Source organism: Macrosteles quadrilineatus, unplaced genomic scaffold (assembly GCF_028750875.1).
Source record: "Macrosteles quadrilineatus isolate MER2022 unplaced genomic scaffold, UCM_ALF_1.0 Scaffold_2__2_contigs__length_208266976, whole genome shotgun sequence".
Taxonomy (NCBI): Eukaryota; Metazoa; Arthropoda; class Insecta; order Hemiptera; family Cicadellidae; genus Macrosteles; species Macrosteles quadrilineatus.
The window spans coordinates 181,990,094-182,013,757 of record NW_026542595.1 but is presented as its reverse complement, the minus strand read 5'-3'; the positions used below and the strand labels follow the sequence as shown (position 1 = coordinate 182,013,757).

The 23,664-nt window shown below is 34.4% G+C and overlaps 1 protein-coding gene across 2 annotated transcripts; it reads right to left on the bottom strand.

The window, feature by feature from the left end:
- Positions 1-9,812: 9,812 nt before the first annotated feature.
- Positions 9,813-21,615, bottom strand: LOC128985477 (uncharacterized). 2 transcript variants are annotated; one of them, XM_054404999.1, is made up of 4 exons: positions 21,497-21,615; positions 12,724-13,099; positions 11,589-12,378; positions 9,813-11,426 (listed from the first exon to the last, which is right to left on the bottom strand). In XM_054404999.1, the coding sequence occupies exons 1-4, from the start codon at positions 21,584-21,586 to the stop codon at positions 10,289-10,291; spliced, it is 2,394 nt and encodes a 797-aa protein (XP_054260974.1). In that variant the 5' UTR covers positions 21,587-21,615; the 3' UTR covers positions 9,813-10,288. The 2 variants fall into 2 exon arrangements, with proteins under 2 accessions (XP_054260974.1, XP_054260975.1); XM_054405000.1 differs by having other exon boundaries at positions 12,733-13,099.
- Between the last annotated feature and the right edge of the window lie 2,049 nt (positions 21,616-23,664).

The window sequence follows — 23,664 nt, the reverse complement described above, 5'->3', positions numbered from 1 at the left end:
ACTCTATTCCCAACTCCACTGGAAGTATTAGTTTCCAAATTCAATTTTGTGTCAATTCACTCACACCCCAACCCTTCAATGAATGTTAAAGTTCTTAGTACAACTGTACGTATGTACGTATCCTTATAAGAATTTTACCAAACTAAATCATCTTCTTTTTCAATGAAGTAAGAACTCCAATACAGAGACAGTTTTTCTCGCCTAAAAACATAGTTTTAACCTTCTCGCTTCTCACCTCACAAGTAAACTTACTGGTCGTTTTAAGCCACAATTTTAAGATAGTTTTAATAAAGAACTCGACATAAATAATTTTTATTAATTCGCAACACATAATGAATAGCTCAATATAAAAGTAATTTTAAGTTAAAGTATACAGTCAACCCAAACATGCAATGGTCAATGACTGTGTACATTTTCGGCCACACAGTCAAGTGTAGCCTACAATTTCTGCGTGTGATGAAGTTAATTGTGGGTAATCCAGTGGAATGAAGACGTTCCGGAGCCATCCTTGAGCGTCGGAGATCGGTTGAGGACAACTAGTAAAAAAAGTAGATTGTTGCTGAGCAGGATGGATACACTCGGCTTCATGGTTGAAATTATAAACTGTAATTATCAGATGTACCGTAATAGGGCATCTTATGAACACCTGTTATAATACCGAGTTACAATAAGAATTGATTAGCAGGGAATGTGTGTTACATATCTTGAACTGTTTAATCATATCTCGATTGATTTGTTCGATTATTCAGTACGAATTAAACTTGATGTGACTAATTAGTTCCTGGGTACCTTTTTTGCTGTGAAATAAGCACGTAAGGCCAACGTTCAACCTCGAAGCGTATAATAAATTAATAAGAACCTATTTAAACGGTTTCAATAGTTAAGATCCAAGACGATTTAATGCTGTAGGAAAAATAATAATTCCAACCGGGAACCGTATCTCGTGTATTAATCTATGTTTAGTTAATGAAAATCAAATGTTCGTTGAGTTTGTGATCGTATTCCGCAACTAACCAAACTCAAGAATGATAAGTTTTAATCATCTTCATGTTTTACTGAAGTTTTAGCAACATGCAATAGTCATAGATTATAATGTGTGAATAATATATATAATGTGTATCTTCACACACTATGACTTGCGTGTTGCGAAAACTGTAACGGATCGCTCTGACACTAACAAATGTAAATTAACCTTAGTTTATTAAAGCAGTTGAAAATTAAATTAAAGTTATCACGTTATTGATAAACGTAATTATTGTTTTGTGTGTACCAAGGAGTGAAGAGGATATTTTTGGTTTGCATAAAGTAACATGTACGGAAAACGTATTTTAAATACTTGTTTACTGTATGAAAATTAGTGGTTTGATCAGTTAATTCACATTCAGTTTAAGACGACATCTTCAATATTTTCTCCTGTGGCATTTGGGAATTTGCTATGAACTGCTAAAATAGTTACATTTTACTTTGCTATTACTTTGCTATTAACATATAATCATAAGTGAAAGGACATAGGGTAGGAATAGTATTATAATAAAACACATTATGTAGGTTGTTCCAAAGTAAGTAGTTCTATGTGCTTACTAGTTATGGTAGCTCCTGGTGAAAGGACAGTTAATTTTTGTTGTCGAAGTTCTCCCTTATTTCTTCAAAAGTAACTTATTAATCATGCCAATATTTTGTCTTTAATGAAAGTCCAAGCTACAATTTATTTTTATTTATTGTTATTTTTTATTATTATTTATTATTTATAATTTATTATTTATTATTTATTATTTATTATTTATTATTTATTATTTATTATTTATTATTTATTATTTATTATTTATTATTTATTATTTATTATTTATTATTTATTATTTATTATTTATTATTTATTATTTATTATTTATTATTTATTATTTATTATTTATTATTTATTATTTATTATTTATTATTTATTATTTATTATTTATTATTTATTATTTATTATTTATTATTTATTATTTATTATTTATTATTTATTATTTATTATTTATTATTTATTATTTATTATTTATTATTTATTATTTATTATTTATTATTTATTATTTATTATTTATTATTTATTATTTATTATTTATTATTTATTATTTATTATTTATTATTTATTATTTATTATTTATTATTTATTATTTATTATTTATTATTTATTATTTATTATTTATTATTTATTATTTATTATTTATTATTTATTATTTATTATTTATTATTTATTTATTATTTATTATTATTTATATTATTCTTTGTTTAATTAATATATTAGTATTCATTATTATTCTTTGGTTTATTAACCAAAGAAAATAAGAAAGACAAGGGTTGTAAATGCTATCGCAAAGTCTGTTTTAAACTGTAGAAATTGCTGGCTTATTTTATTTACCTAGACAAGTTTTCAATGAGACCTGTATTTGAGGGGGTTTTTCGTGATCAAGAGGTTTCCTTGTTTAAAAAATATATTGAAAACATGTTAACACTCAATACGAAGAAACACATTCACTATAACAAGAGAGAACAACAAGAAAACTTTTTAACAATCTGGTAACCTGTCATCGATTCTAAACACCAAACCTTTCAATTGGTAAGTTTGTATTTTATTCAGTAGTATCGTGTATGTAGATTTTATATAAATATTTTGTTGTTAAAACTAGTAGTCGCATACTTATCTATTTCGTTGGTGATACAATTATGTGGAAAATTAAAAGTTCGGTTTCATACCATTAAAAACAGTATTTCGTTTGTATATTTACTATTGGGGATATAGTGTGCTATATTGTACTTTTGAAGGACAAAAAGGAGACATGTATGATCTTTTCGTTAGAAGGCCTAGAACAAATATACCTCAGGATGTGTCTCTGATGCAAGATTCCATTGTTTATCTTGAGGACTTGTTGACATTAAACTGTGTAGGACCTTGAAAACAAAAGATAAGTACTGGTTTTATCTTACAATATATTTTTTACAATACAATTTTTGTCGTTAAATGGAACGTAATCTACATGATAGTCGTCGAATATGTGAACTTCTGTGATTCTCGATGTGAGTGTTGTCAGTGTGTTGTAGGGACGTCTACAATTAACGATTGTTTATCCGGTCTCGTTGTATAAAGAGAATTAATGGTTTTGGTAATGTTTCAGCATGTCGACTAAAAATCTCCTTTAGAAGAGATGCGATGCACAGTGGGGGTCATTGACTGGTCCAATGGGGATGAAGATATCTACAATGGATGCTACCCAAAATCAAAGTAAAAGGTCACATCGGTTTTCCGAATTCGTTGAAAGAAGCAGAGAAGGGATGAATTCTGCAGCCAATCTTTGCTTATCTACAAGAGAGGGGAACATTATTGTCCCCTGATTTATTTGTAGCACAGGAGGATGCTTCATATTCCTTCATATTCATTCATGTTTCATATTCCAATAAAAAAGAAAAGTTGAGGTGATAAACCCAGTAAAGTAAAGAGATTCCTTCAGCGAAAAGAGATCAGTGTAACGAGTTATTTTTCCTAGGGGGGGGGGGTATATTTTTGCTATTTGGCCGCGCGAATGTTGAGGTAAGCAAGCGGTGGCGGCGAACCTGGCTAGCGCCCTTTGACCCGGCTTATCAGTTCGGATAAGCTTGGGTATCCTGGGACTACCGGATAGCCGAGAAGGAGATTCGAGTCGTGGATCCCGGACAGTGAGGATAGTGTGGTGTCTTGTGGAGACGACTGGGATACGTCGGTGGTGTACGTAGAGAGGAGTGTACGTGACAGTGGTGTCGGAGTACGTTGGTGGTGTGATCGCGCCAAGTGTTGGTGTAAGTTGGGTACAGACCCACTATTGGTGAGTGGACGACGTTCCTTACATTTTGGTTTAAGAATTGATAATATTAATATCTGATTTTATTGCGAGAGTTAGTTGTAACCAAACTGGTCAAAGCCTGACGGTAGTTAGGATTTATTTATTAGTCAGGAATAATATCAAGGTATATTCCTGACGGTTCTGGGCAGGCACTAGAGCGCAAATAATATAATTTATTGACTGTAGTAGATATTATTTTGCGTTGTACCAAGAGTTAGTTACATTACTAGTAACTCTGAGGCCCGACAAACCCAGGCTGCACGATTTGGCGTGCGTAGTTGGAAGCACGTGGCCAGTAGGCTAGTAGCTAATTTTACCTAGCCCAGCTAAGCAATATAAAGTTGGTAGTAGCAGTAGCAGTAGTAGGGTTGTTATTGTTTATTCATTTGATTTTTTTCATTTAACCTGAACAGCTTGTTTGGTAATCCAACACGTTATCTTGGTAGCTTGGATAGCGGAGTACCGGCTATCAGATAATATATTTATCTAGTGTTTGGATCGTATTTAGTATTTTATTTATCTGCTACTAAGTAGCTCAATAATTTTATAGTAGTGCAATTGACATCTAGTTTTGCTTGTTTAGCTTGGTATTTATTGAGACCAGCTGCTAGAGGTGTAGTCACTCTGCTTATAGTGCACTTGTATTATTATATGGTATTGTTATTGAGTAAATTGTCTGATTCTTAGCTTGGGCATTAGAGTTGTGTATTGGATTATAGTGGCCTAGTAGACCCCGCCTGGTGATAACGCGCGTTGTGGGTTTTATTGGCAAGTCGTCGTGTAACTTACTGTGTTTTAGGCACTCTGGGCTTAACTATTGGATAGTTAGGACGAAGCCCGAGTTGCGTAGTCAGCAACGACCCCCTAGGAGTGTGGAGAATCGGCGTAGGCCTGGTAGTGATTATTGCACGTTTGTTTTGGTGACATGTTTTTTACTTGTTCACAGTGCCCGTGTATGAGCCAGTCCTATACCGGTTAGACCCGGCTATTGGCCTAGTGGTTTCCCTGACCTTATCGCAGACCCTGGAACAATACCCAGCCATTGTAGGCTGAGCTATCCCCGGCAAACGGTTGCGACTGCACGCACTTGTAATATTATTTTCCCAGTGCAGAAAGTAGCGTCGCATCAGTACCTAATACCAAAAGGCTGTGAAGATACAACTGCAGCTCCCTGAATGGAGTTACATTTTGGATTGAACAAGAGTGATACCCTAACTGATACAAATCGCTGCAACTTTTATGGCTGAGATTGCAATATTTTTCAATTTGTAACTCAAAACAAACGAAAATAACCAACGTGAATTGTGAACTAATAAAACTGATCGACAAGATAAAAAGATGATATACAGTTAATTTGTTGTCAACACCGCTGTCACCACCATCAGGATTAGTATAGAGTTTGTCCTCCACCACTTCTATACCGGAGGAGGACATCATAGTTGGCAGAAGGCAGGTTGTTGAAACTTGAATAGTAAAAAAGATACTTTAAAGAGAATGGAGAGGTCTAGTTTAGTTGAAACCCAGAACATATTTTTTATTTGTTTACAAATTATAAATAAAAATCAAATAACAGGTGAACATATCATCTTATGTATTTAAAAAAAATTTGTTTTTCTTTTCCAAGTTCGTTTGACTCTGCTACCCGACTGATTTTATGATTGAGGTCTCAAATTGAAGGCATGCACGCACAGATTTACCATCAAGCATCGGCATATATTTATCTACAATCCCACTCGGCTTATACGTAAACAAAGTTTGCTCCCTATGCATTTTTATTGGAGTTAAATTTGGTTTCTCTGTTCGGAGTTCGTTTGTCTCATTTTAGAATTCTTACTTCAATTTAAGATGTATTTTACCAGTGATAATTATAATCCTATACATTTTGGTCTAAGAACTTTTAGTGAAATACCGGCTTTCATTTAAGCTATTAGTTATTCAAATCGGATGAGTTTCACGCAAAACGCAGGTGAACAACCAACATAAATATTATTTTTCATAAATGTTTTCTATGATTAAAATTCAATAGCTCCAGTATGAAATAAACCCCTAAATATTGTATTATTATAATCTTATCTCAGTTTAAACAGTAAAAATTACGAGGACAGAGGTTTTAAAGTACAACGTTTAATGGTAATTTACATAAATGATTAAAATATAAGGTTACAAAAATTGTTCAGGGGTGGGGATTCGTGCTGGCTGAATCAAAAGATGTCGTTGATGCCCAATTTAAATTTTCAATAAGTACGGAAAGTTATAAATTAAATGATCTTTTAGAAACAATAAATAGGAAGGATTTTGATTTTAATGAATGGAGGTAAGTTGGGTGCAAATGGATGTTTTAGGAGTCTATAGTCTGAGTAACTAAGTTAAATAACTTAATAACTTAAATGGAATTTTCTCACCAATCTTCTATATTAATAATTTTCTTCTAAATAATGTAGGCCTAAATTCTTCTTTCTTCAGTTAACTTGATTTGGATAGTCTGCCAATACTTTATTTTATAATTTCACAATTTATTTCACAATTAACAGATTCTGTGTGTTCTTCTTGGATACCTTAACTGCACTGTCCATTGTTGTAAAACTTTTTTTTTTAATATGGGGTTCACATAAATAAAAACATGGTTGAATTTTACTTGTAATCTTGAACCCAGATGCACTGTATTTTAAATAGAGGAATTGTTTTGAATAATAATTTTGGATAAGCCAATGAATACATTTTGATTATAAATTGTATATATGTTGAGACAATATGGTTTTAATAATATTAACAATGAAAATGAATAAATATTGCAAATATAACAAGATTGAGTTTGGAATTTAAATAAGGACTATATTTATAAACATTGAATTTTGAGTCATTATAAGTATTGTTCATGTTTTTTGTATATATATATGTTTTAGACTGAAAATAATCAGTAAATTATAGGCTTTAATTTGAGCTATCGGTCGTTTTATACTGCATTACTCAATCAAAAATCATTAATTTGATCATTTTTCGGATATTATTTTTATTTTAACACTGCGAAGCAGCATGGGTGCTCTAGTCTATATAAATAAAATGAAGTTTATATAGACTAGGAACAGGGAAATTAATTGTACAGAAAAAAGGTAAATTATGTTAATGTATAATGAGTGGTGACTTTTGTCATATCAATTAAATTTACTGGAATATTAACTAGATTAAGATATACTTTAGATAAATATTGTTAATGATAGATGGTATGATTGATTAGATTTTACAAAATAAAAGAGATGAAAAACAATTGATGGTTTATTAACATGGTTGAGAACAAAACTGATAAAAAGGAAACAAGTAAGTAAATAGATCATAACAATTAATAAAACATATGATTTTATCCTCAAATGGCAGGCGGTAGAGAGTACACATAGAGTACTTCTAACATACTCCCCCCCCCCAAATTGCAACAGGGAACTGGGCAATCGTATTCTGTGATAGGAAGAGGGCTTGGGTGTTCCAGTAGCTGTCTCCAGTGTTACCAAACGAATGAGGTTGTCAGGTCCGGGATTTTTGGCTGACTCTTTTAGTGGGAGTTGTACCAACGTATCTTCCTCTTTCAGTCATAGAGTGCGTCGGTTGAAAGTGTTCTTCACACTTTTGATTTTCAGGAGATAAAACCTGAACTGGATCTTTGGAAAAATCCTCCTGTTCCCAAAACTTCTGAAGTAAATCATCTACTTTATTCTCCAGTAGGCAATGATACATTGGTGATTTATTGGCATTGATGATAAATCCAATTGGTCCAGATAACACCCAACCAAAGATGGTTGATTGAGCGATAGGAGTTAGAGGCGGACCCTTGATAAGTCCAGGAAGAATGATACTTCCATAAACATCAGCTCCAAGTATCAAATCTACAGACCCAGGGGTCATGAAATTTTGATCAGCTAGTTGAAGCTTCTTGATATGATGCCAGTTAGATTTACCTGGTGTCATAGTAGGTAACTTAGCAGTGAGTTTTGGCAGAATATGAGCTGTTAACGGACAGATGAATTTTGTCATTAGATGGACTCCCAATGTTAAGGGACACTACTCCACGAGTAGTTGATGTTTGATTTCCTCCGATACCGATAAGAGAGAGTGAGGATGAGGAGCGTTCAATATGAAGAGTCTGCACTAGATGCTCGCTGATAAAGGTAATTTCGGAGCCTTGGTCGATTAGAGCTCTACACACAATGTTGGATAGTTAGTATGATTGATTAGATTTTACAAAATAAAAGAGATGAAAAACAATTGATGGTTTATTAACATGGTTGAGAACAAAACTGATAAAAAGTAAACAAGTAAGTAAATAGATCATAACAATTGATAAAACATATGATTTTATCCTCAAATGGCAGGCAGTAGAGAGTATACATAGAGTACTTCTAACAAATATAAACTACTAAAACTCTATTCTTGTAATTTTCGATATGGTAATTGAAGTTATCTAATGATAAACACCTTTTGTTTATTGTTGTAAGAAAGATAACACCCCTCCTTAATTGTTGCACATTATGGGAATTTGTTTGTAATTCATAACCATTAATAATAATATTGAATCATAAAACTGTCATTATTTTGACTTTTTTTAGGAATTGATACCGCCAGTTTAAATTTACGTACTTGAGACAAAAATTCTTTCCTAGTTCAAATGTATTCATCTAGTGTATGTGGATGGGTCTTTCTCATGTTGTTTCCAATGAGAATCTCAATTTAAGCAATGCCCACTTCCCTTACAGCATTATATAGTAAAAAATTGCAGTTTTACTACTGTTTGCAGGTTATTCATTTAGTTAAATTGTATTGTTTCATATATATTTTATAGACTCTTCACGTTGCAATTCACAACATTTGTCAAAGTGTCAGAAGTCAACAGAACGACAACTTGTGTCTTAAAATAACAGTACAGTGTATCGAAGAGTATATACTTGTAAGATAGAGTAAAAACCCAACCAAATTAATGAACGAGATGTTGCCACTTCGGATAGAATTTTGCACACTTAGTCAATGCTAGGAATTTAAAATCTAAAACCATTCAAAGAGATCGACAACAGTAGTTGTTTGTGATTATATTGCCACAATCTTAAAATCTAAAACTATATACACAACAATATATAATAAACAATAATTGTTTTCTGAACCTGATCTACATCACAGTATGAGATTCATATCGTCATCTGCTTCTTTGAGTTTTGGTTAGTCAAGCCGGACAAACTATTCGCCCAGCAGCGATAATGCTTGATGGCTTAGCTTATTTAGCGATTGATTTACATGTTTCATGATGGTTTTAGATTAAGTAATGTTGTTACACGTCGTTTTACTGTACCCATAAAATTTAGAGTACTCTGGCTAAACGGATGTTTACCTATTTTATGTTGTTTTACCCTCTTGCATGGATAAATGTCTAGAGTATGGTTGTCAAGCCCAACACAATTCAACTAAGTTGGTAAGGTCACTTGGTAAAACTATTTGGAGGGATGGTTGTTTCTATAAGACTAACTGATGAAGTAGCAGAGATGTTAATAGAGCAACCCGATATCGTCTTGCAAGAATGAGAATGCTCTTTTCTTTTTAAATATTAATATGGATCATAAAACAATTGTTGAACGTATTAAGCTACATACAGCTATGATGTAATCTGTAGAAGTTGCTCCGAAAATACTTGTTCGTTTATTGAATTAACTGCTTAAAAGGAAAGAGACATCATGCCATATACCAGGGTACAAAAGTTAGAATTCTTTTTAACGGAGATGTTTAACTCAATTTCATGTTGTAAAAAGCATGTTGTTCATTTCATTGTTGAGCCTTCTTGCAGATTATTAGGATAACTCCTAGTAGGGGAAATTTAGAGTAAAACTTCCTGGAAAGCTTTTAGTATTTAGAATGCAAAACCTTGGATAACCTTCTCAGCTCTAAGAGTTAATAGATTTGTTATGGGTTTAAATGATAAAAAACAAATATTTTCATACAAAATTGTATTAAAAATTCAATACATATATACAATACTAAAATAACTTATGTACAATCGCCATCAATTGACACTTTCATATATTAAACACCTGGTACAATGGTAGGCCTATATCACAATATAAGACTTGGCACAACACGTACAAATTATAGCACAAACTACAAAAATTTTTGCAAATGGTCACTAAATTGTACCAATCTCAGGTATTAAATATTTGAAAGTTCACTAATGAGGGAAGAGTAGTCCTATATTTGACTTAGAACACTACTTTACAACCAAGGGTAAAGACAGCACACGAATACATCATAACAAGGAGTTATTGTATAAATTAGAGTAGGCTATCTAGCGTTATTAATACTGGTCATGAGAACAAATTGGTCAAGTAATAATGGTAACACATGTTTAGTTAAGCGCTTCGTTTGAATCGTAATGCTATAATATTCCTGATCATAAATCTAGACTGAGCTTATTTTCCTGGTTTAGGGTATGAGTAACCAGCTGAACCTCCTTGGGAGTATCCACCACTACCGGCGCCTCCCGCTCCACCAGCACCTCCATAGCCACCGGCACCACCAGCACCTCCTCTACTTCCGTAGCCACCGGAGCCACCGGCTCCTGCTCCGCCGTATCCTCCGGCACCACCAGCGCCACCCTTGCTACCGTATCCTCCGGCACCACCAGCGCCACTGGCTCCTGCTCCACCATATCCTCCAGCGCCACCGGCTCCTGCTCCACCGTATCCTCCAGCACCACTGGCGCCTCCCTTGCTACCATATCCTCCAGCGCCACCAGCTCCGGCACCACCGTATCCTCCAGCGCCTCCAGCTCCACCGGCACCTCCCTTGCTACCGTATCCTCCAGCGCCACCGGCTCCTGCTCCACCGTATCCTCCAGCACCACCGGCTCCTGCTCCACCGTATCCCCCAGCGCCACCGGCTCCTGCTCCACCGTATCCTCCAGCGCCTCCAGCTCCACCGGCACCTCCCTTGCTACCGTATCCTCCAGCGCCACTGGCTCCTGCTCCACCGTATCCTCCAGCACCACCGGCTCCTGCTCCACCGTATCCTCCAGCGCCACCGGCTCCTGCTCCACCATATCCTCCAGCGCCACCGGCTCCTGCTCCACCATATCCTCCAGCGCTACCAGCTCCAGAACCACCGTATCCTCCAGCCCCACCAGCTCCAGCTCCACCATATCCTCCAGCACCACTGCCTCCAGATCCACCGTATCCTCCGGCACCACCAGCACCTCCCTTGCTACCATAGCCTCCAGCTCCACCAGCTCCAGCACCACCGTATCCACCAGCGCCTCCAGCACCAGCACCAACTCCGGTGTAGCTTCCGTCATCGTAAATTCCAGCAGCTTCATCAGCGGCGTTCTTTGCTAGAGCGTCCTGAATCTCTTGGGGAATTGGAGGAGGTGTTGGCAGATGTGCTCCTTGTGGAACGAATCCATTCTCATCAGCGGTGTAATAGACTTGGATTTGCTGTCCGTCGGGCGATGTGTAAGAGAATGAACCTTGGGCGGCCTCACCAGGTCCTTCAGGAGCGTCTTGCTTCAGGTATCCATCTTCTTGAGCCTTTATTCCATTGCCAGTCTCATAGCTGAAACATAATTAAACTATGAGCTATATTTTAGAAAAAAAAACTTGACAAATCTAACGATATGGTTTTTAGGTGACTTAAAATTAATGCGTTATAACAAACGAATAAAGTTCCAACATTGTTATAAGTGAGTTTTTATAGGATACTATTTATCACACTTGCCTCCAAGAGTAAGAGCCGTCACCCTGGTTGGGACTGTTTTGGTAAGAGATGATAGGAATAACAGGTCCAGAAGCTGCACCAGCACCTCCAGCTCCACCGTAGCCTCCAGCTCCAGCACCGCCGTATCCTCCAGCTCCAGCGCCACCGGCGCCACCACCGTATCCTCCAGCTCCGGCACCACCAGCGGATCCACCGTAGCCTCCAGCTCCAGCACCTCCAGATGATCCTCCGTATCCACCGGCTCCTCCTCTACCACCAGCGGAACCACCGTATCCTCCAGCTCCAGCTCCACCAGCGGCTCCACCATAGCCTCCGGCTCCAGCACCACCAGCTGAACCACCGTACCCTCCAGCTCCAGCACCTCCAGATGATCCACCGTATCCACCGGCTCCTCCTCTACCACCAGCGGAACCACCGTATCCTCCAGCTCCAGATCCACCAGCAGCTCCACCATAGCCTCCAGCTCCAGCACCACCAGCTGATCCACCGTACCCTCCAGCTCCTGCGCCACCAGCGGCTCCACCGTATCCACCAGCTCCTCCTCGACCTCCAGCTGATCCGCCGTAGCCTCCAGCTCCAGCGCCACCAGCTGATCCGCCATATCCACCAGCGCCTCCTCGACCTCCAGCTGATCCGCCGTAGCCTCCAGCTCCAGCGCCACCAGCTGATCCGCCATATCCACCAGCGCCTCCTCGACCTCCAGCTGATCCGCCGTAGCCTCCAGCTCCAGCGCCACCAGCTGATCCGCCATATCCACCAGCGCCTCCTGCACCACCGGTACCACCATAACCTAAAACACGAAATTATAGAATTTTAACTAAATCTTGGAATTTACCTTTTTAAGATTTAATTGAATTAGTATTTATAAATATAAAAGTTATATTTATAATCTATTAAGAGAATGGGTAAAACATATGAAGTTTTTTTTAAATACCTTCTAGTTGATTTATTGTCAAATAGATTATCAATTGCAAATCAGATAGTAGCATTGATAAGATTTAGAAACAAGATACACTAACTCTTTTGTGCTGACAAAACTGCATTTTTATTTAGTCGATACTTGGGCTTATAAATGGTGCTAAGTCAAATTTCATCAATACAAACTTTAGTGAGTCTAGTTGTAAATTATTCCTACCACCAGCACCTCCTTTGCTTCCAGCGCCTCCATAGCCTCCAGCTCCAGCACCACTAGCGCCACCGTAGCCTCCAGCTCCAGCACCACTAGCGCCACCGTAGCCTCCAGCTCCAGCACCACTAGCGCCACCGTAGCCTCCAGCTCCAGCACCACTAGCACCACCGTAGCCTCCAGCTCCAGCACCGCCAGCACCACCATAGCCTCCAGCTCCTTTACCACCAGCGCCACCGTATCCTCCAGCTCCGGTACCCGCGAAGGGTGCCGCGATTCCTCCCTGGCCCCCAGTACCACCGGAGAATGCTGCTCCGGCGGGGGGTAGGTATGAGTTATCTAGTCGTGCGGCTGTAGCCACGCCGGCTAGTAAGACGACCACTGCCTGCAAACAAAAATTTTAAATAATTTAATGATGAAGAAATCTACAATGTACAAAAGAAACTTCAGTGTATTACCTGAATTGTTTAAATTCTTTGAACTGACAGTAAACTACCAAAGTGGCAATTCTAAAATCGTTGAGTATATTTTTTTCTTTTGCATTACAAGACATCCGATAATCAATAGTCAATGATTCTTCAATAAAACCATTCATGGTAGTTTAGTGGGGCTAGTAAGCCAGACATTTCTAAATCGACACCAGCCACCTATTTTGTTTTACCTCTACGTTTGCTTAAGACTGCCATATTGTAAATTTATCACAACGATCCTCTACTTTCAGAGGCCAGTAGTCACTGGGCAAATGAGAAGAAAGAAAAACCACCAATGATTACTGATTTGTGTCGATAACTTAAAAACACTACACAATCAAATTGTCTGGGTAGTTAGGTTAAAAAGCTTGTTTTCTAGATCTTAAATTTCTAGTTAGATGTAAGCAGGGTAAATATTTATTATAGATTCCACTACACTATCAATCATTTATTACGTATTTAAAAAATCGATTTGAGTTAATAACTAATGAATAAATGCAAATGAAGTATTAAAACACAAGTTCGTGGATAAGTGTAGAAAAATATAATATCAAAACGACGGGTGAACTATCAGATTCTAATATACATTCTGAATATGTAAGCGCAAAATTAGGAAATATTTTTTGAGGCATTCAAGCAATTTAACAACGGATACTTATCTAAATAGTATTATTCCAAAAAGTTTACTTTGTGGATTTGCTTAAAAAGAGTCAATACAAACACTGTATGTATCTAATGAAACGGATAAGTACGTCTATGGACTTAACAACATAATCACTAAACGGTAATTATCACCAGTGCTGATATGAGGGGTCGTTAGATTCCTCGAGCATTAGAGGCAATTAAGAAGTTCGTGTTTAGTTAGCAAATGTTTCCATCAGTGAGAATGTAATGGCCTCACCTTTGATTGTTACAGCTATTTAATTGCCAATTATTCAGCTGAGACATGGATTGCATGCTTCAATGACGAAATAATAAAGACGGTTAACTAATGAAGACGCTTCGTGAATAACTCGTGAGATCGACCGAGAGGAGAATCTATTGTAAGTTGAAAACCATGTGGGCTAAAACATGTTTGTTTTACTAAGCTAAAATTATAGGCCTAAACCGCTGAGTTTCTACTTACCGATATTCTCGTATTGATCAAGGGGGTGTGCAGTGAGTAAAGAGGCATGTAAAATAGTTAAATTGAAATCAAAACAATTAGAAAATATCTATCAAGGCAATGGAATGTCTCAAATTTAGATTATCGTCCAACACCTATATGGGATGTTAATTAAATTTTCATTATAGCTTTAATCAATGGGGGTTGTAAGAAAATGTCTAGATATGTGTTTCACAAATTATATATCTTAATTCAAACTCACATTTCAATTGTCATTCCGTCCTAAAACACTAAAACTTTAACAAATAATTTAAGGTTTTAGACTCTTTTAGTTTTACAGCTACCACATATTTGTTAGATGAAACTATACTACCATGTAAACAATGAAATTCAAAGTAAATTATTTGATGATTATTAAAGCTATATATAAAGCAAAAACAATTATACTTGTCTCAATAAAATACCACCAGAACATTGTGAATTTTAATAATTTACCTTATAATCCGTAGCTATTCAACTTTACCACTACTTCAACTACTTGACAAAAATGCAAAAAAAAAAATGACGGTTGCAATTTCTTATTTCAGCATTGGCAAGCAGGGACAATTGACAATATACTGGTGTAAACTTGCAAGTTCTTCAGCTCTCGGCTCACTTGTGCAACCTCCCATGACAGGCAAGTATCACACGGGCTGTGTGAAGGTACGACATTACAGTATTGCAACTATAACCCCATTACCATTGATGTACAACGACTAGTTTGTTACGCACGCTACATAGTGGGGAAGGGGAACCGAACAATTCCTGATAACAGGAGCAAACGCATAAACATTAAAACGACTTAATAAGCCTAGAATGTGTCTAGGCCATGCACTTAAATGAAAAGGAAATAAAACAATTTATAACATGTACAATATCTGTAACATGTGATGTGAGATATTTTTGGTGGGAACGTATTTGTCTCGTGCTAATTTTGGAAAAATTATTAAACCCAGGAAAGGTTATAGGTAACTGTAATTAAAAATATAATTCGTCTTATTTGGGAAAGCATTACACTGCAGAGAGGTTTCAAAAAACTAGTATATGGAGTTTTAAAGGGAAAGCTTGAACACCTTACATAATATTTTGAGCATGCAGTGAATTGAACTTATCCTGTTTGCATCTTGGACCGAGATAATAGCTACTATCCTTACAATCCAAACTATTCGTATGCAAATTTGTTGTATTTACCACATATCAACATGGAGTAAACACTTGGAGTAAAAAACAAAGGACGGTACTAATTTATATTAACTGTTAAGCTTATTGAATCACTAAACAATACTGTTATTCAAAGACAGATTTTACCAATTACAAATTATAAAATCCCACATGTTCACAAAGTTAAAGAATCTACGTTACTCAAACACAGATAAAAACACAGCTATGACGAACTAAAATCCCTATACTATTTTCGCAAGTCCACTAATAAGCATAGTAACACTAAAAGTAAAACTGATCCCATAAAAATGAACGGACCTAGTGCGCTTCCTTGCGAAACTCCCCTGGAGCACTCCTGCATTGCCTCACGTAGCGTCATCCTACAATAGATACGTAGCTCTCCCCCACAATTAGTGACGTCATTGATACAGGATCACCTCAAACACGGCTTCGCGTGGCGAACGAACACAAGATTGCATGCCATCCACTTAGGGATGTCTCCAAGGCTAGCTAATGTTATAATTGGAAAATTGGATACTAAAAGTGGATAGATTGTCGATGAATACATGTTTAGTCTTTGGTCGTTTGTTCTGTAGTCATTTTCTATTTCAGTCTGCTTTAGGTACAGAGTCTTTTAAGGTAATAGATAAATTATGCGATTCAATGTGTTCAACTACTTTCCTATTTAGGCGTAAGCGTTTTAAAATTATACGTCTTTTTAAATACAATTGATTATTTCTATATAGCTGTAACTGCACCACTATAATTATATATTGGGCTGACCGTTTTTTACACGAATAAGGGATGGATAAAAAATGGAGTCAGACCCCTAAGATAGTTTTCTAATAAGAAATTAATCTGTTTCTTTAGCCAGTGTCATTTATCAAAATAATGATCAATTAAGGGATCCATTACTAACTTTATAAAAATAATATTTAAAACCATTCAATATTAAACAGTATTGCACTCACGTTCATAAATCTGTGTTTACAATCGACTTCAAAATTTATGTAAATTAAAATAGGGTTTAAAAACCTTCCTGCAATGTGGTCTTTATAACTGAATCAATGTTTTTAGCCCGCGTTTCATTGTTGTCTCACTTGGGTCAAAATGGTTCATGAACATAATGGAGATATAAAAGCAGGTATTAAATACTTTTCAGAACTTGAGGTTTTTACGACAATCGCAAAAACGAAATACACAAAAATAAATTGTTTTCTATTAAATGCCAAGAATAAAAAAACTGTACTCTTAAAAGTTTCGTGAATAAAATTAAAATGTAAAGTAGCTAAACCTTTTCGACAGAGAATTTCATGTTCAAATCTATCTATATTACTTATTTAATACGCAAGCAGATTTTTTGTGACAATTACTCCTCCGAAACTACTGAACCAATTGTCATGTTTTTGGTGTCATTGGAAAGAGCGTAACGTGAAGTTGTGCAGGAAACTTTCTTTTTAGGGAAATAATGAGAGAGTGAGGCCCTGGAGCCCTTTAAAGTTTTGTATTTCTCCATAAGATTAACATTGGAAACAAAAATTGTTATGAAACTTCAGCTGTTGTCAGAAATCAAAAGTGAGAAGAAGAGCATATGTTAATTGTAAACAGTCAATAAGTTTGCTAATTTAACAAGTTTGCTAAAGATATTTGGGTACCGGTACTTTCCTGTTAAAGGGAACATTCATTATTATCGATGATTTTTTATCGATATATCGATATTAACAAATTGAAACATATCAGCTGACAACTACGATAAATATTGTTCAGTATCAACAAACAATAATAAAATGAAACTGTTCTAAAAAAATAACCTAACATAACTAACCAAACTTGCTGTGTAACATTCCATGTTTAACTTGCCTTTTCTGTTATCAAAAGCAATTTTTAAATAGTACAGCAAGTTTGGTTGGTTATGTTAGGTTAGCTTAGAACAGTTTCATTTCTTAATCCACATAATAGACTATTTTGGCCTAAACAAGATCAGTTGTCAATATGTAATGGATCGGTAATAAAAAATATCGATATATCGATAAAAAATCATCGATAATAATGAATGTTCCCTTTAACAGGAAAGTACCGATATTTGCTGACTTGGTTGAAATTCGTTTTAAAATAACGAATTGCTCGAATTCGAGCAACAGGGACACTAGTTATTTTAAAATGGTAACTATTACCACTAACTGCAACTAACCACTTTCCAGCAATTTTTTTAAAATCCCAAAGGAATTAAGAACAAATTTGTATACACATTTTATGTCGAGTTAATTTTATGCTTCATTATTTTCGTTCAATATTTCACAACATTTACGATATTACCTTAATTTTAAATCAATCGAGAGAAATGTGAGGTCAAAAGTGAAGTAAATAAATTTGACTGGTTACACACAAATCATTTGATCTCGTACATTAAATTATTTTTAACACACTGTATGAATGTTAAACTAGCTGTAGGTTTGGATTCCAAGACTCGTGTAAGGATTTGCATTAATGTTCAAACATTTGCTGTCTAGTAGCTTTTCACGCAAAATTTACCGCACAATTTCATCTCCATCTCTAGCGCATTGAGATGTGTGTCTAGATAGAACCAATTCTAAAGGTCAGTGATTTAGCCCGTGATTTTGTGGTTAGCATAGGTCGCCTCCGATGTTGGTTAGAAGCTGTCATTACTGACTGGGATTTCACAAACCGTATCTCAGCAGTTGGATAAAACCGCAGCGATTCTTACTTGTGTAGCCAGAAACTAAATATGGTAACGTTATGTATGTTCAAAGAATTATGCAAGGTATTTAAGCCCTTAACATTATAATGTATAACCGGTTGAGTATTTATACAGTTTTATATCCTCTGATTTGGTAATTAAGTTTTTTTTTATTTTGCTCCTTTGATTTGATTTTTTTTGTCTGGTTAATTAAATAAATCTGAATGCCGATTTGAATATGTGATTAACTTATTTTAGAAAAGTGAAAATAATTTAATTTTTACTAAGTTAACTGGAGAAATGTTATTTTTAATAAAAAAATACAGTTTGAATCCATAACATTGTTCATTGTGATTTATTGACTGAATTAAAATGCATTTTAGACCAATACTGGATTCAACATATTTCCTCTAATATTAAGCGAGCTAAAAGTATTAACAGTAAAGATATGAATTAATATAGTTAAATCATTTGTATTTAGTTTGATTTTTCACCTAATTTTAATCATTCGAATATAACAACAATTATGGCTCCCTTTACTGCAATTTACCATCGTTATTTTTTTTTTGGAACTAACGTTAATATTTGGTTTTTATATTTTAAATACGGACGTGTTCTCTTTGTATTAGCTGACATGATCTTTTATAAGGATATTTTGGCTCAATAGGAGGAAATAGTTTTTTTTTTATAAATGCATTCCTGAAAGTTAAACTTTAAATGAAATAGACCTAAGTAGTTTAAAATGTGATTTTTTCTTTGTCGTATCAGTGAGTAAAATTATAAAAAATATTCTTTCTGTTTTTTAAGCCGAACTATTTTTCAATTCCTTCTTAAAAGCACATTAATCAGTTATTCGACGTTCTATTTATTTTGAGCCTAATCACTCAATAAAACATTGTAATTACTTTATATTTTACGTTATTATTTCAAGTTTATCTATAGCCATAAAACTACAATAAAAAGTATGTTATAATCTAATTCACTGAACAAAAACCAATCAACTTGCACAAATTTGGCAGATCAATATAATAGTCTACTACCATTAACATCGAATTACGAGTAACTGGTTGCAAACAAACAGCTGATCCCGTAACAGCTGACGGAGTGGTGTTTTGGAGGGAATGTGGACCATCTGATGACCCCGCGGTAACCACCATCCTTCAGTGACCCGCACGTCTCGGCCTACAGCCTAGTGTTACAAGTCTCAGACCTACTTTCTTGAAATAAATGGAACCGTGCATATATAGTTTTGCTTAATGCAACCCAAAATGTTAAGCCGTGATCTTTATTGAGTATTTTTTTATATGTTAATCACATTATGTCCGAATGTTTCACCAAATTTCGGTTTCAATAAAAATGTAAGACTGCATTTAGTTTATAAGAATAGTTTAGATTTCCTGATATAGTATTTATAAAAATAGGCAAAGTATGATGAGTTAAGATTTGACTGCCAAAATATTTCTTTACTAGTTATGAATAAAATCCACATTGGGGATTTCAGTTATCGTATTGCCGTGCTTTGAAAATACGTAACAAGTAGCCTAAGTTTGAAGGCAAAAATTGAATTTTTGTTTACTTCTTAAAATTTTAAATACTTTAAATTTAAGTTTTGAGCTAGTTTTATACTTATATCAAGTGTCCAAATTAAGTTTTAATTTGTGTTTTTGTTGTTTGGTATTCACGAGTAGCTAATAAAACGCATAATATTGATTTATACATGTAAATTACAACAAAACGCAATACAGTAATCTAGGATTATTTATCAAAATATATTTTTTCTTAATATACAAACTTTTTCTTACGTGACGAATATTTAAATATTTTAACACACCATTGTTGTTCCGATTCCTTAACCTTAATCCCAATAACCTTATACACAACGACCCCCTTAACAGTCCTGCCTTTTAACCGAACTGAAGCTACAGCTCATTATGGGTTTCACACTGTTATATGATGCGTACAAAGCCGAGCACTGGTCACTGGTCACTGGTCGTACATCGTCATATCGTGATCGCCCCAGTTCCTCCCCCGCTTCCTCATATACTGACATATTGCACAATCTCTACGTGGGAATGTGCATTTGCCTTAGGCCCAGTATTGTTTACAGTTTAGTTCACTAACCTCTCGTTTGGTCCATTGATTTTTTGTAGCTTTTATGACGTAATAGGGTTTGACTGTGTGTAAAAAGACGTCTCAGTTTTTATGTTTTAAAATACCTTCATAAGTAATGTAAAATTATAAGTTCTTTTTTTATAACTATCTTGAAGTTTCAACACGATAAAATCTGTCAGAAAATGTTTAATATTGCATATTTATTTAATATTTTAATTACCAGATAAACGTATTATTTACATATTATTTTTTTATTTGCAAAAATGCTCAAATATAATGCTAATAAAAATTAAAAATTATTATAAATATTAAAAATATGAATTATTATAAATGCTTATAGCAATTTAATGACCCAAATACTCCTTTACAAAGTCAATCTAAATTACCGATAAAAAAGCTATGTTAAAAAAAAATCTAACTGTATATGTTTGTTACACAGTTTATAACATCAATGTAACAATCAATGTAGACAATTATAAAGTAAATTAATCAGCAAACGAATAATGCAGTTTAAACTTCAAGAAATTCCACAAAGCTCTGAACGGATACCCAAAATGACTTTATGAAGTTTATGTAATTTTAATATGTTTCATTGCCTCGAATACTCATAATAAAAAACCCCAAGTTGCTGTAAAGCAATGACCAAAGACCAACGTAAGACAAACCAAAGTTTTATACTTCTAAACGTAATCTCAAACCAGGCAAATGTGGGTTTAAGTAAACATTAAAAGCATATAAACATTTATACATTTATATCCTTAAAAAATAATCAATATTATTCAAGCAATAAAAGTATACACGCCTAATATTATTCTAAATTTTGGTATATTTAAAATTTCCACGTTGACATTTATTTGTTATTCAAACTTTATGTATATAAAAATATGTTAATAGTTGCAATTATGACTCTACCAAAGTCCCTATAAATGTGTAAAACCATTTCGACATGTTTTTAAATCTAATCTGTAAGCATTGAATCCAATCTGAAAACTAAAAAAAGATTTAATTGAAGTAATTACCGAAATTATCCTTTAGGAAATAGCAAATTAATATTATTTAAAAAATATTTATGTAAATTACACTATTGTTAAAATTGGCAATTAGATTTCAACCGATTGCCTAATGTCTATCCTACTAAAATATGTTCATGACCCAATAAAACATAAATTCACTGTAAAAAAGTAATGAATGACCTACCGTCTTCCAGTGCATGTTGTCTAACCAATGAGAACTCGAGGAGAGGTGGCGAACTTCTGACAAGCCGGGGCTTATATACAGATACTTCATACCTTTCCCCACCCGGCTACACTCCTAATTGACGCTACAGATACACTCAAGTAGTCTGGTCATCCATGACGTCACGGGATCACCTGATTCGCCAGTCAGCTGATCTGATGGGATCACCTGTTGTTATCCCGCCGTCCTGCGAGCAGCAACTGTTGTTTTCTCCTGTATCCACACTTGAGTGAGGTTATGTTCTTGTGTTGGCTATGCTACTACGGCGTGTTTTCTTTTTGTGGAGTGGCGTGTTTTTACGGTTGTATTGTGCTGTTGAGGGATAAATAGTTATTTTAAAGTCAATTTTCACATGGGTAGTCTGGACTTTGTTTTTGTCTATGCGTCGTATTAGGAATCATAATTGTATGAGTCTTTTTTAAAAATACACATATTTCGTGAGGATATTATTTCAAGATTTCTTCTTTTAGAACCTTTGCTTTGTAATTTAATTGCATATCAATAAGACAATAACAAGACAATAAGAATTTTATTGACCGTTAAGTAAATACAAAATACAATAGGTCTTGTCATTTTAAAATAGATTTTAAAATAAATTTACGGTTCTAAACATTTTCATATATATTTCATAAATTGTGAACTTACTAAATTTTAGTTATTTTTTTGTAATGTACAAAGCTACACGACTATGTTCCGATGTACTTCAGGAGATATCCAATGGATTTACTTTTGATTCAGTAAGAGAAGCTATCGTTTTGTATTGATTTACGTGTTTCGGATTTCGGCACAGCTAGCTGTGTTTACCATACGCATTTCAGGTCAAAATTCGTTATCTGCTCTCAACTCTATTTGTTCTAATTACACGTCTGTAACTAATTGAATATTATTAAAATAAATGATAAAAAATACAATATTTAGAATCAATGGTTTTTTAATCGCATGCTATATAAATTTGGATTGGATCGGTTGGTCAAGTTGGTCTATGAGTACATCAATTATAATGAAACTGTTCTAAACAAAGCTAACCTAACCACATGGGGGTTCTATTTGGTTGATTATCCTAAATTTAATTGGTGTGTCTAGCCAATCTTACAACACATATTTTTTTAATTCATTCAGAAAAGACTACCCGTTTATTCAATTCCAAAATAATTCTCAAAATCATATAAGCAATAACCCAAAGACTATTATATAGATATAAAGTCAATGATATTAGCTTACAGAATAAATCCTCATTGAACGATCGAATAAAAGGAATAATAATCACAGAGACAATTAACTCTTAATTTACCATTTTATATATAAAACTTACAAAACCTTTTAAGCTATATATTTTCAATTTTGAATGGATAGATAATATATCAAAGAATACGAGTTCTTACTGACAAGGCATTCCAAAAAGCAATCAAAACTAACCCTACAGCCCTGACACTAATTCATGTATACATAGTTTCTCTCCATGGATAAAATTATTGGCAAAATCGTATTGGAAAAAATCAGTTGGTTTTTTGTCATTAATTAAGCTATGATTTTTACCAACCTAAGTTTACCAAACGACAAAATAGCCATTGAACTTAACACACCATCGCATGATTAAAACTGTTTTGTTGTAACTAGGGCAAGTGTATATAAAGTTATATTGGTCCGTATGAATTTATGTCAAGTTATCGTTGTTTAGCTAAAAAGTTAAGTTTATAAGTCACTTATATTTGAAATTAAAATCTAAAATAAATTAATTCTTTAATAACCTAAATTCGTTATGTACAATGTGTTTTATGTAGGCAGGCATGGGAGCAATAGTTAATTAAATAGAACAAAACCTTAACTACAACATATAAAATTTGTTCTGACACATTTTACTTAAACAGTATTATATTTTCATAATCGTGAATGCAAAAATGTAAATTTTTGATTTAGGTAATTGATTTAATTATACCTACCTCAATGTGATATGTTTTAGTAAAAGATTAACTATACCTTCTTAATATACAACCAATATAATAATAATATTTCTATTTATAAATAGTTCAATAGTTTTGTAAATCAAACAAAATAATATGACAAAGCAAATGTAATGATAACCGAAAATATAGAATGGTACATACTACGGTAATAATATTTGAAGCAGG

What these genes read in the sequence shown, in the direction of transcription:
- LOC128985477 (XM_054404999.1), bottom strand. Translation starts at nt 21,586, where the DNA reads ATGAAGTATCTGTATATAAGCCCCGGCTTGTCAGAAGTTCGCCACCTC. An exon ending in ACAACATGCACTGGAAGACG is followed by an intron (nt 13,100 to 21,496) that starts GTAGGTCATTCA and finishes TTTTGTTTGCAG; the next exon opens with GCAGTGGTCGTCTTACTAGC. An exon ending in AAGCAAAGGAGGTGCTGGTG is followed by an intron (nt 12,379 to 12,723) that starts GTAGGAATAATT and finishes TTCGTGTTTTAG; the next exon opens with GTTATGGTGGTACCGGTGGT.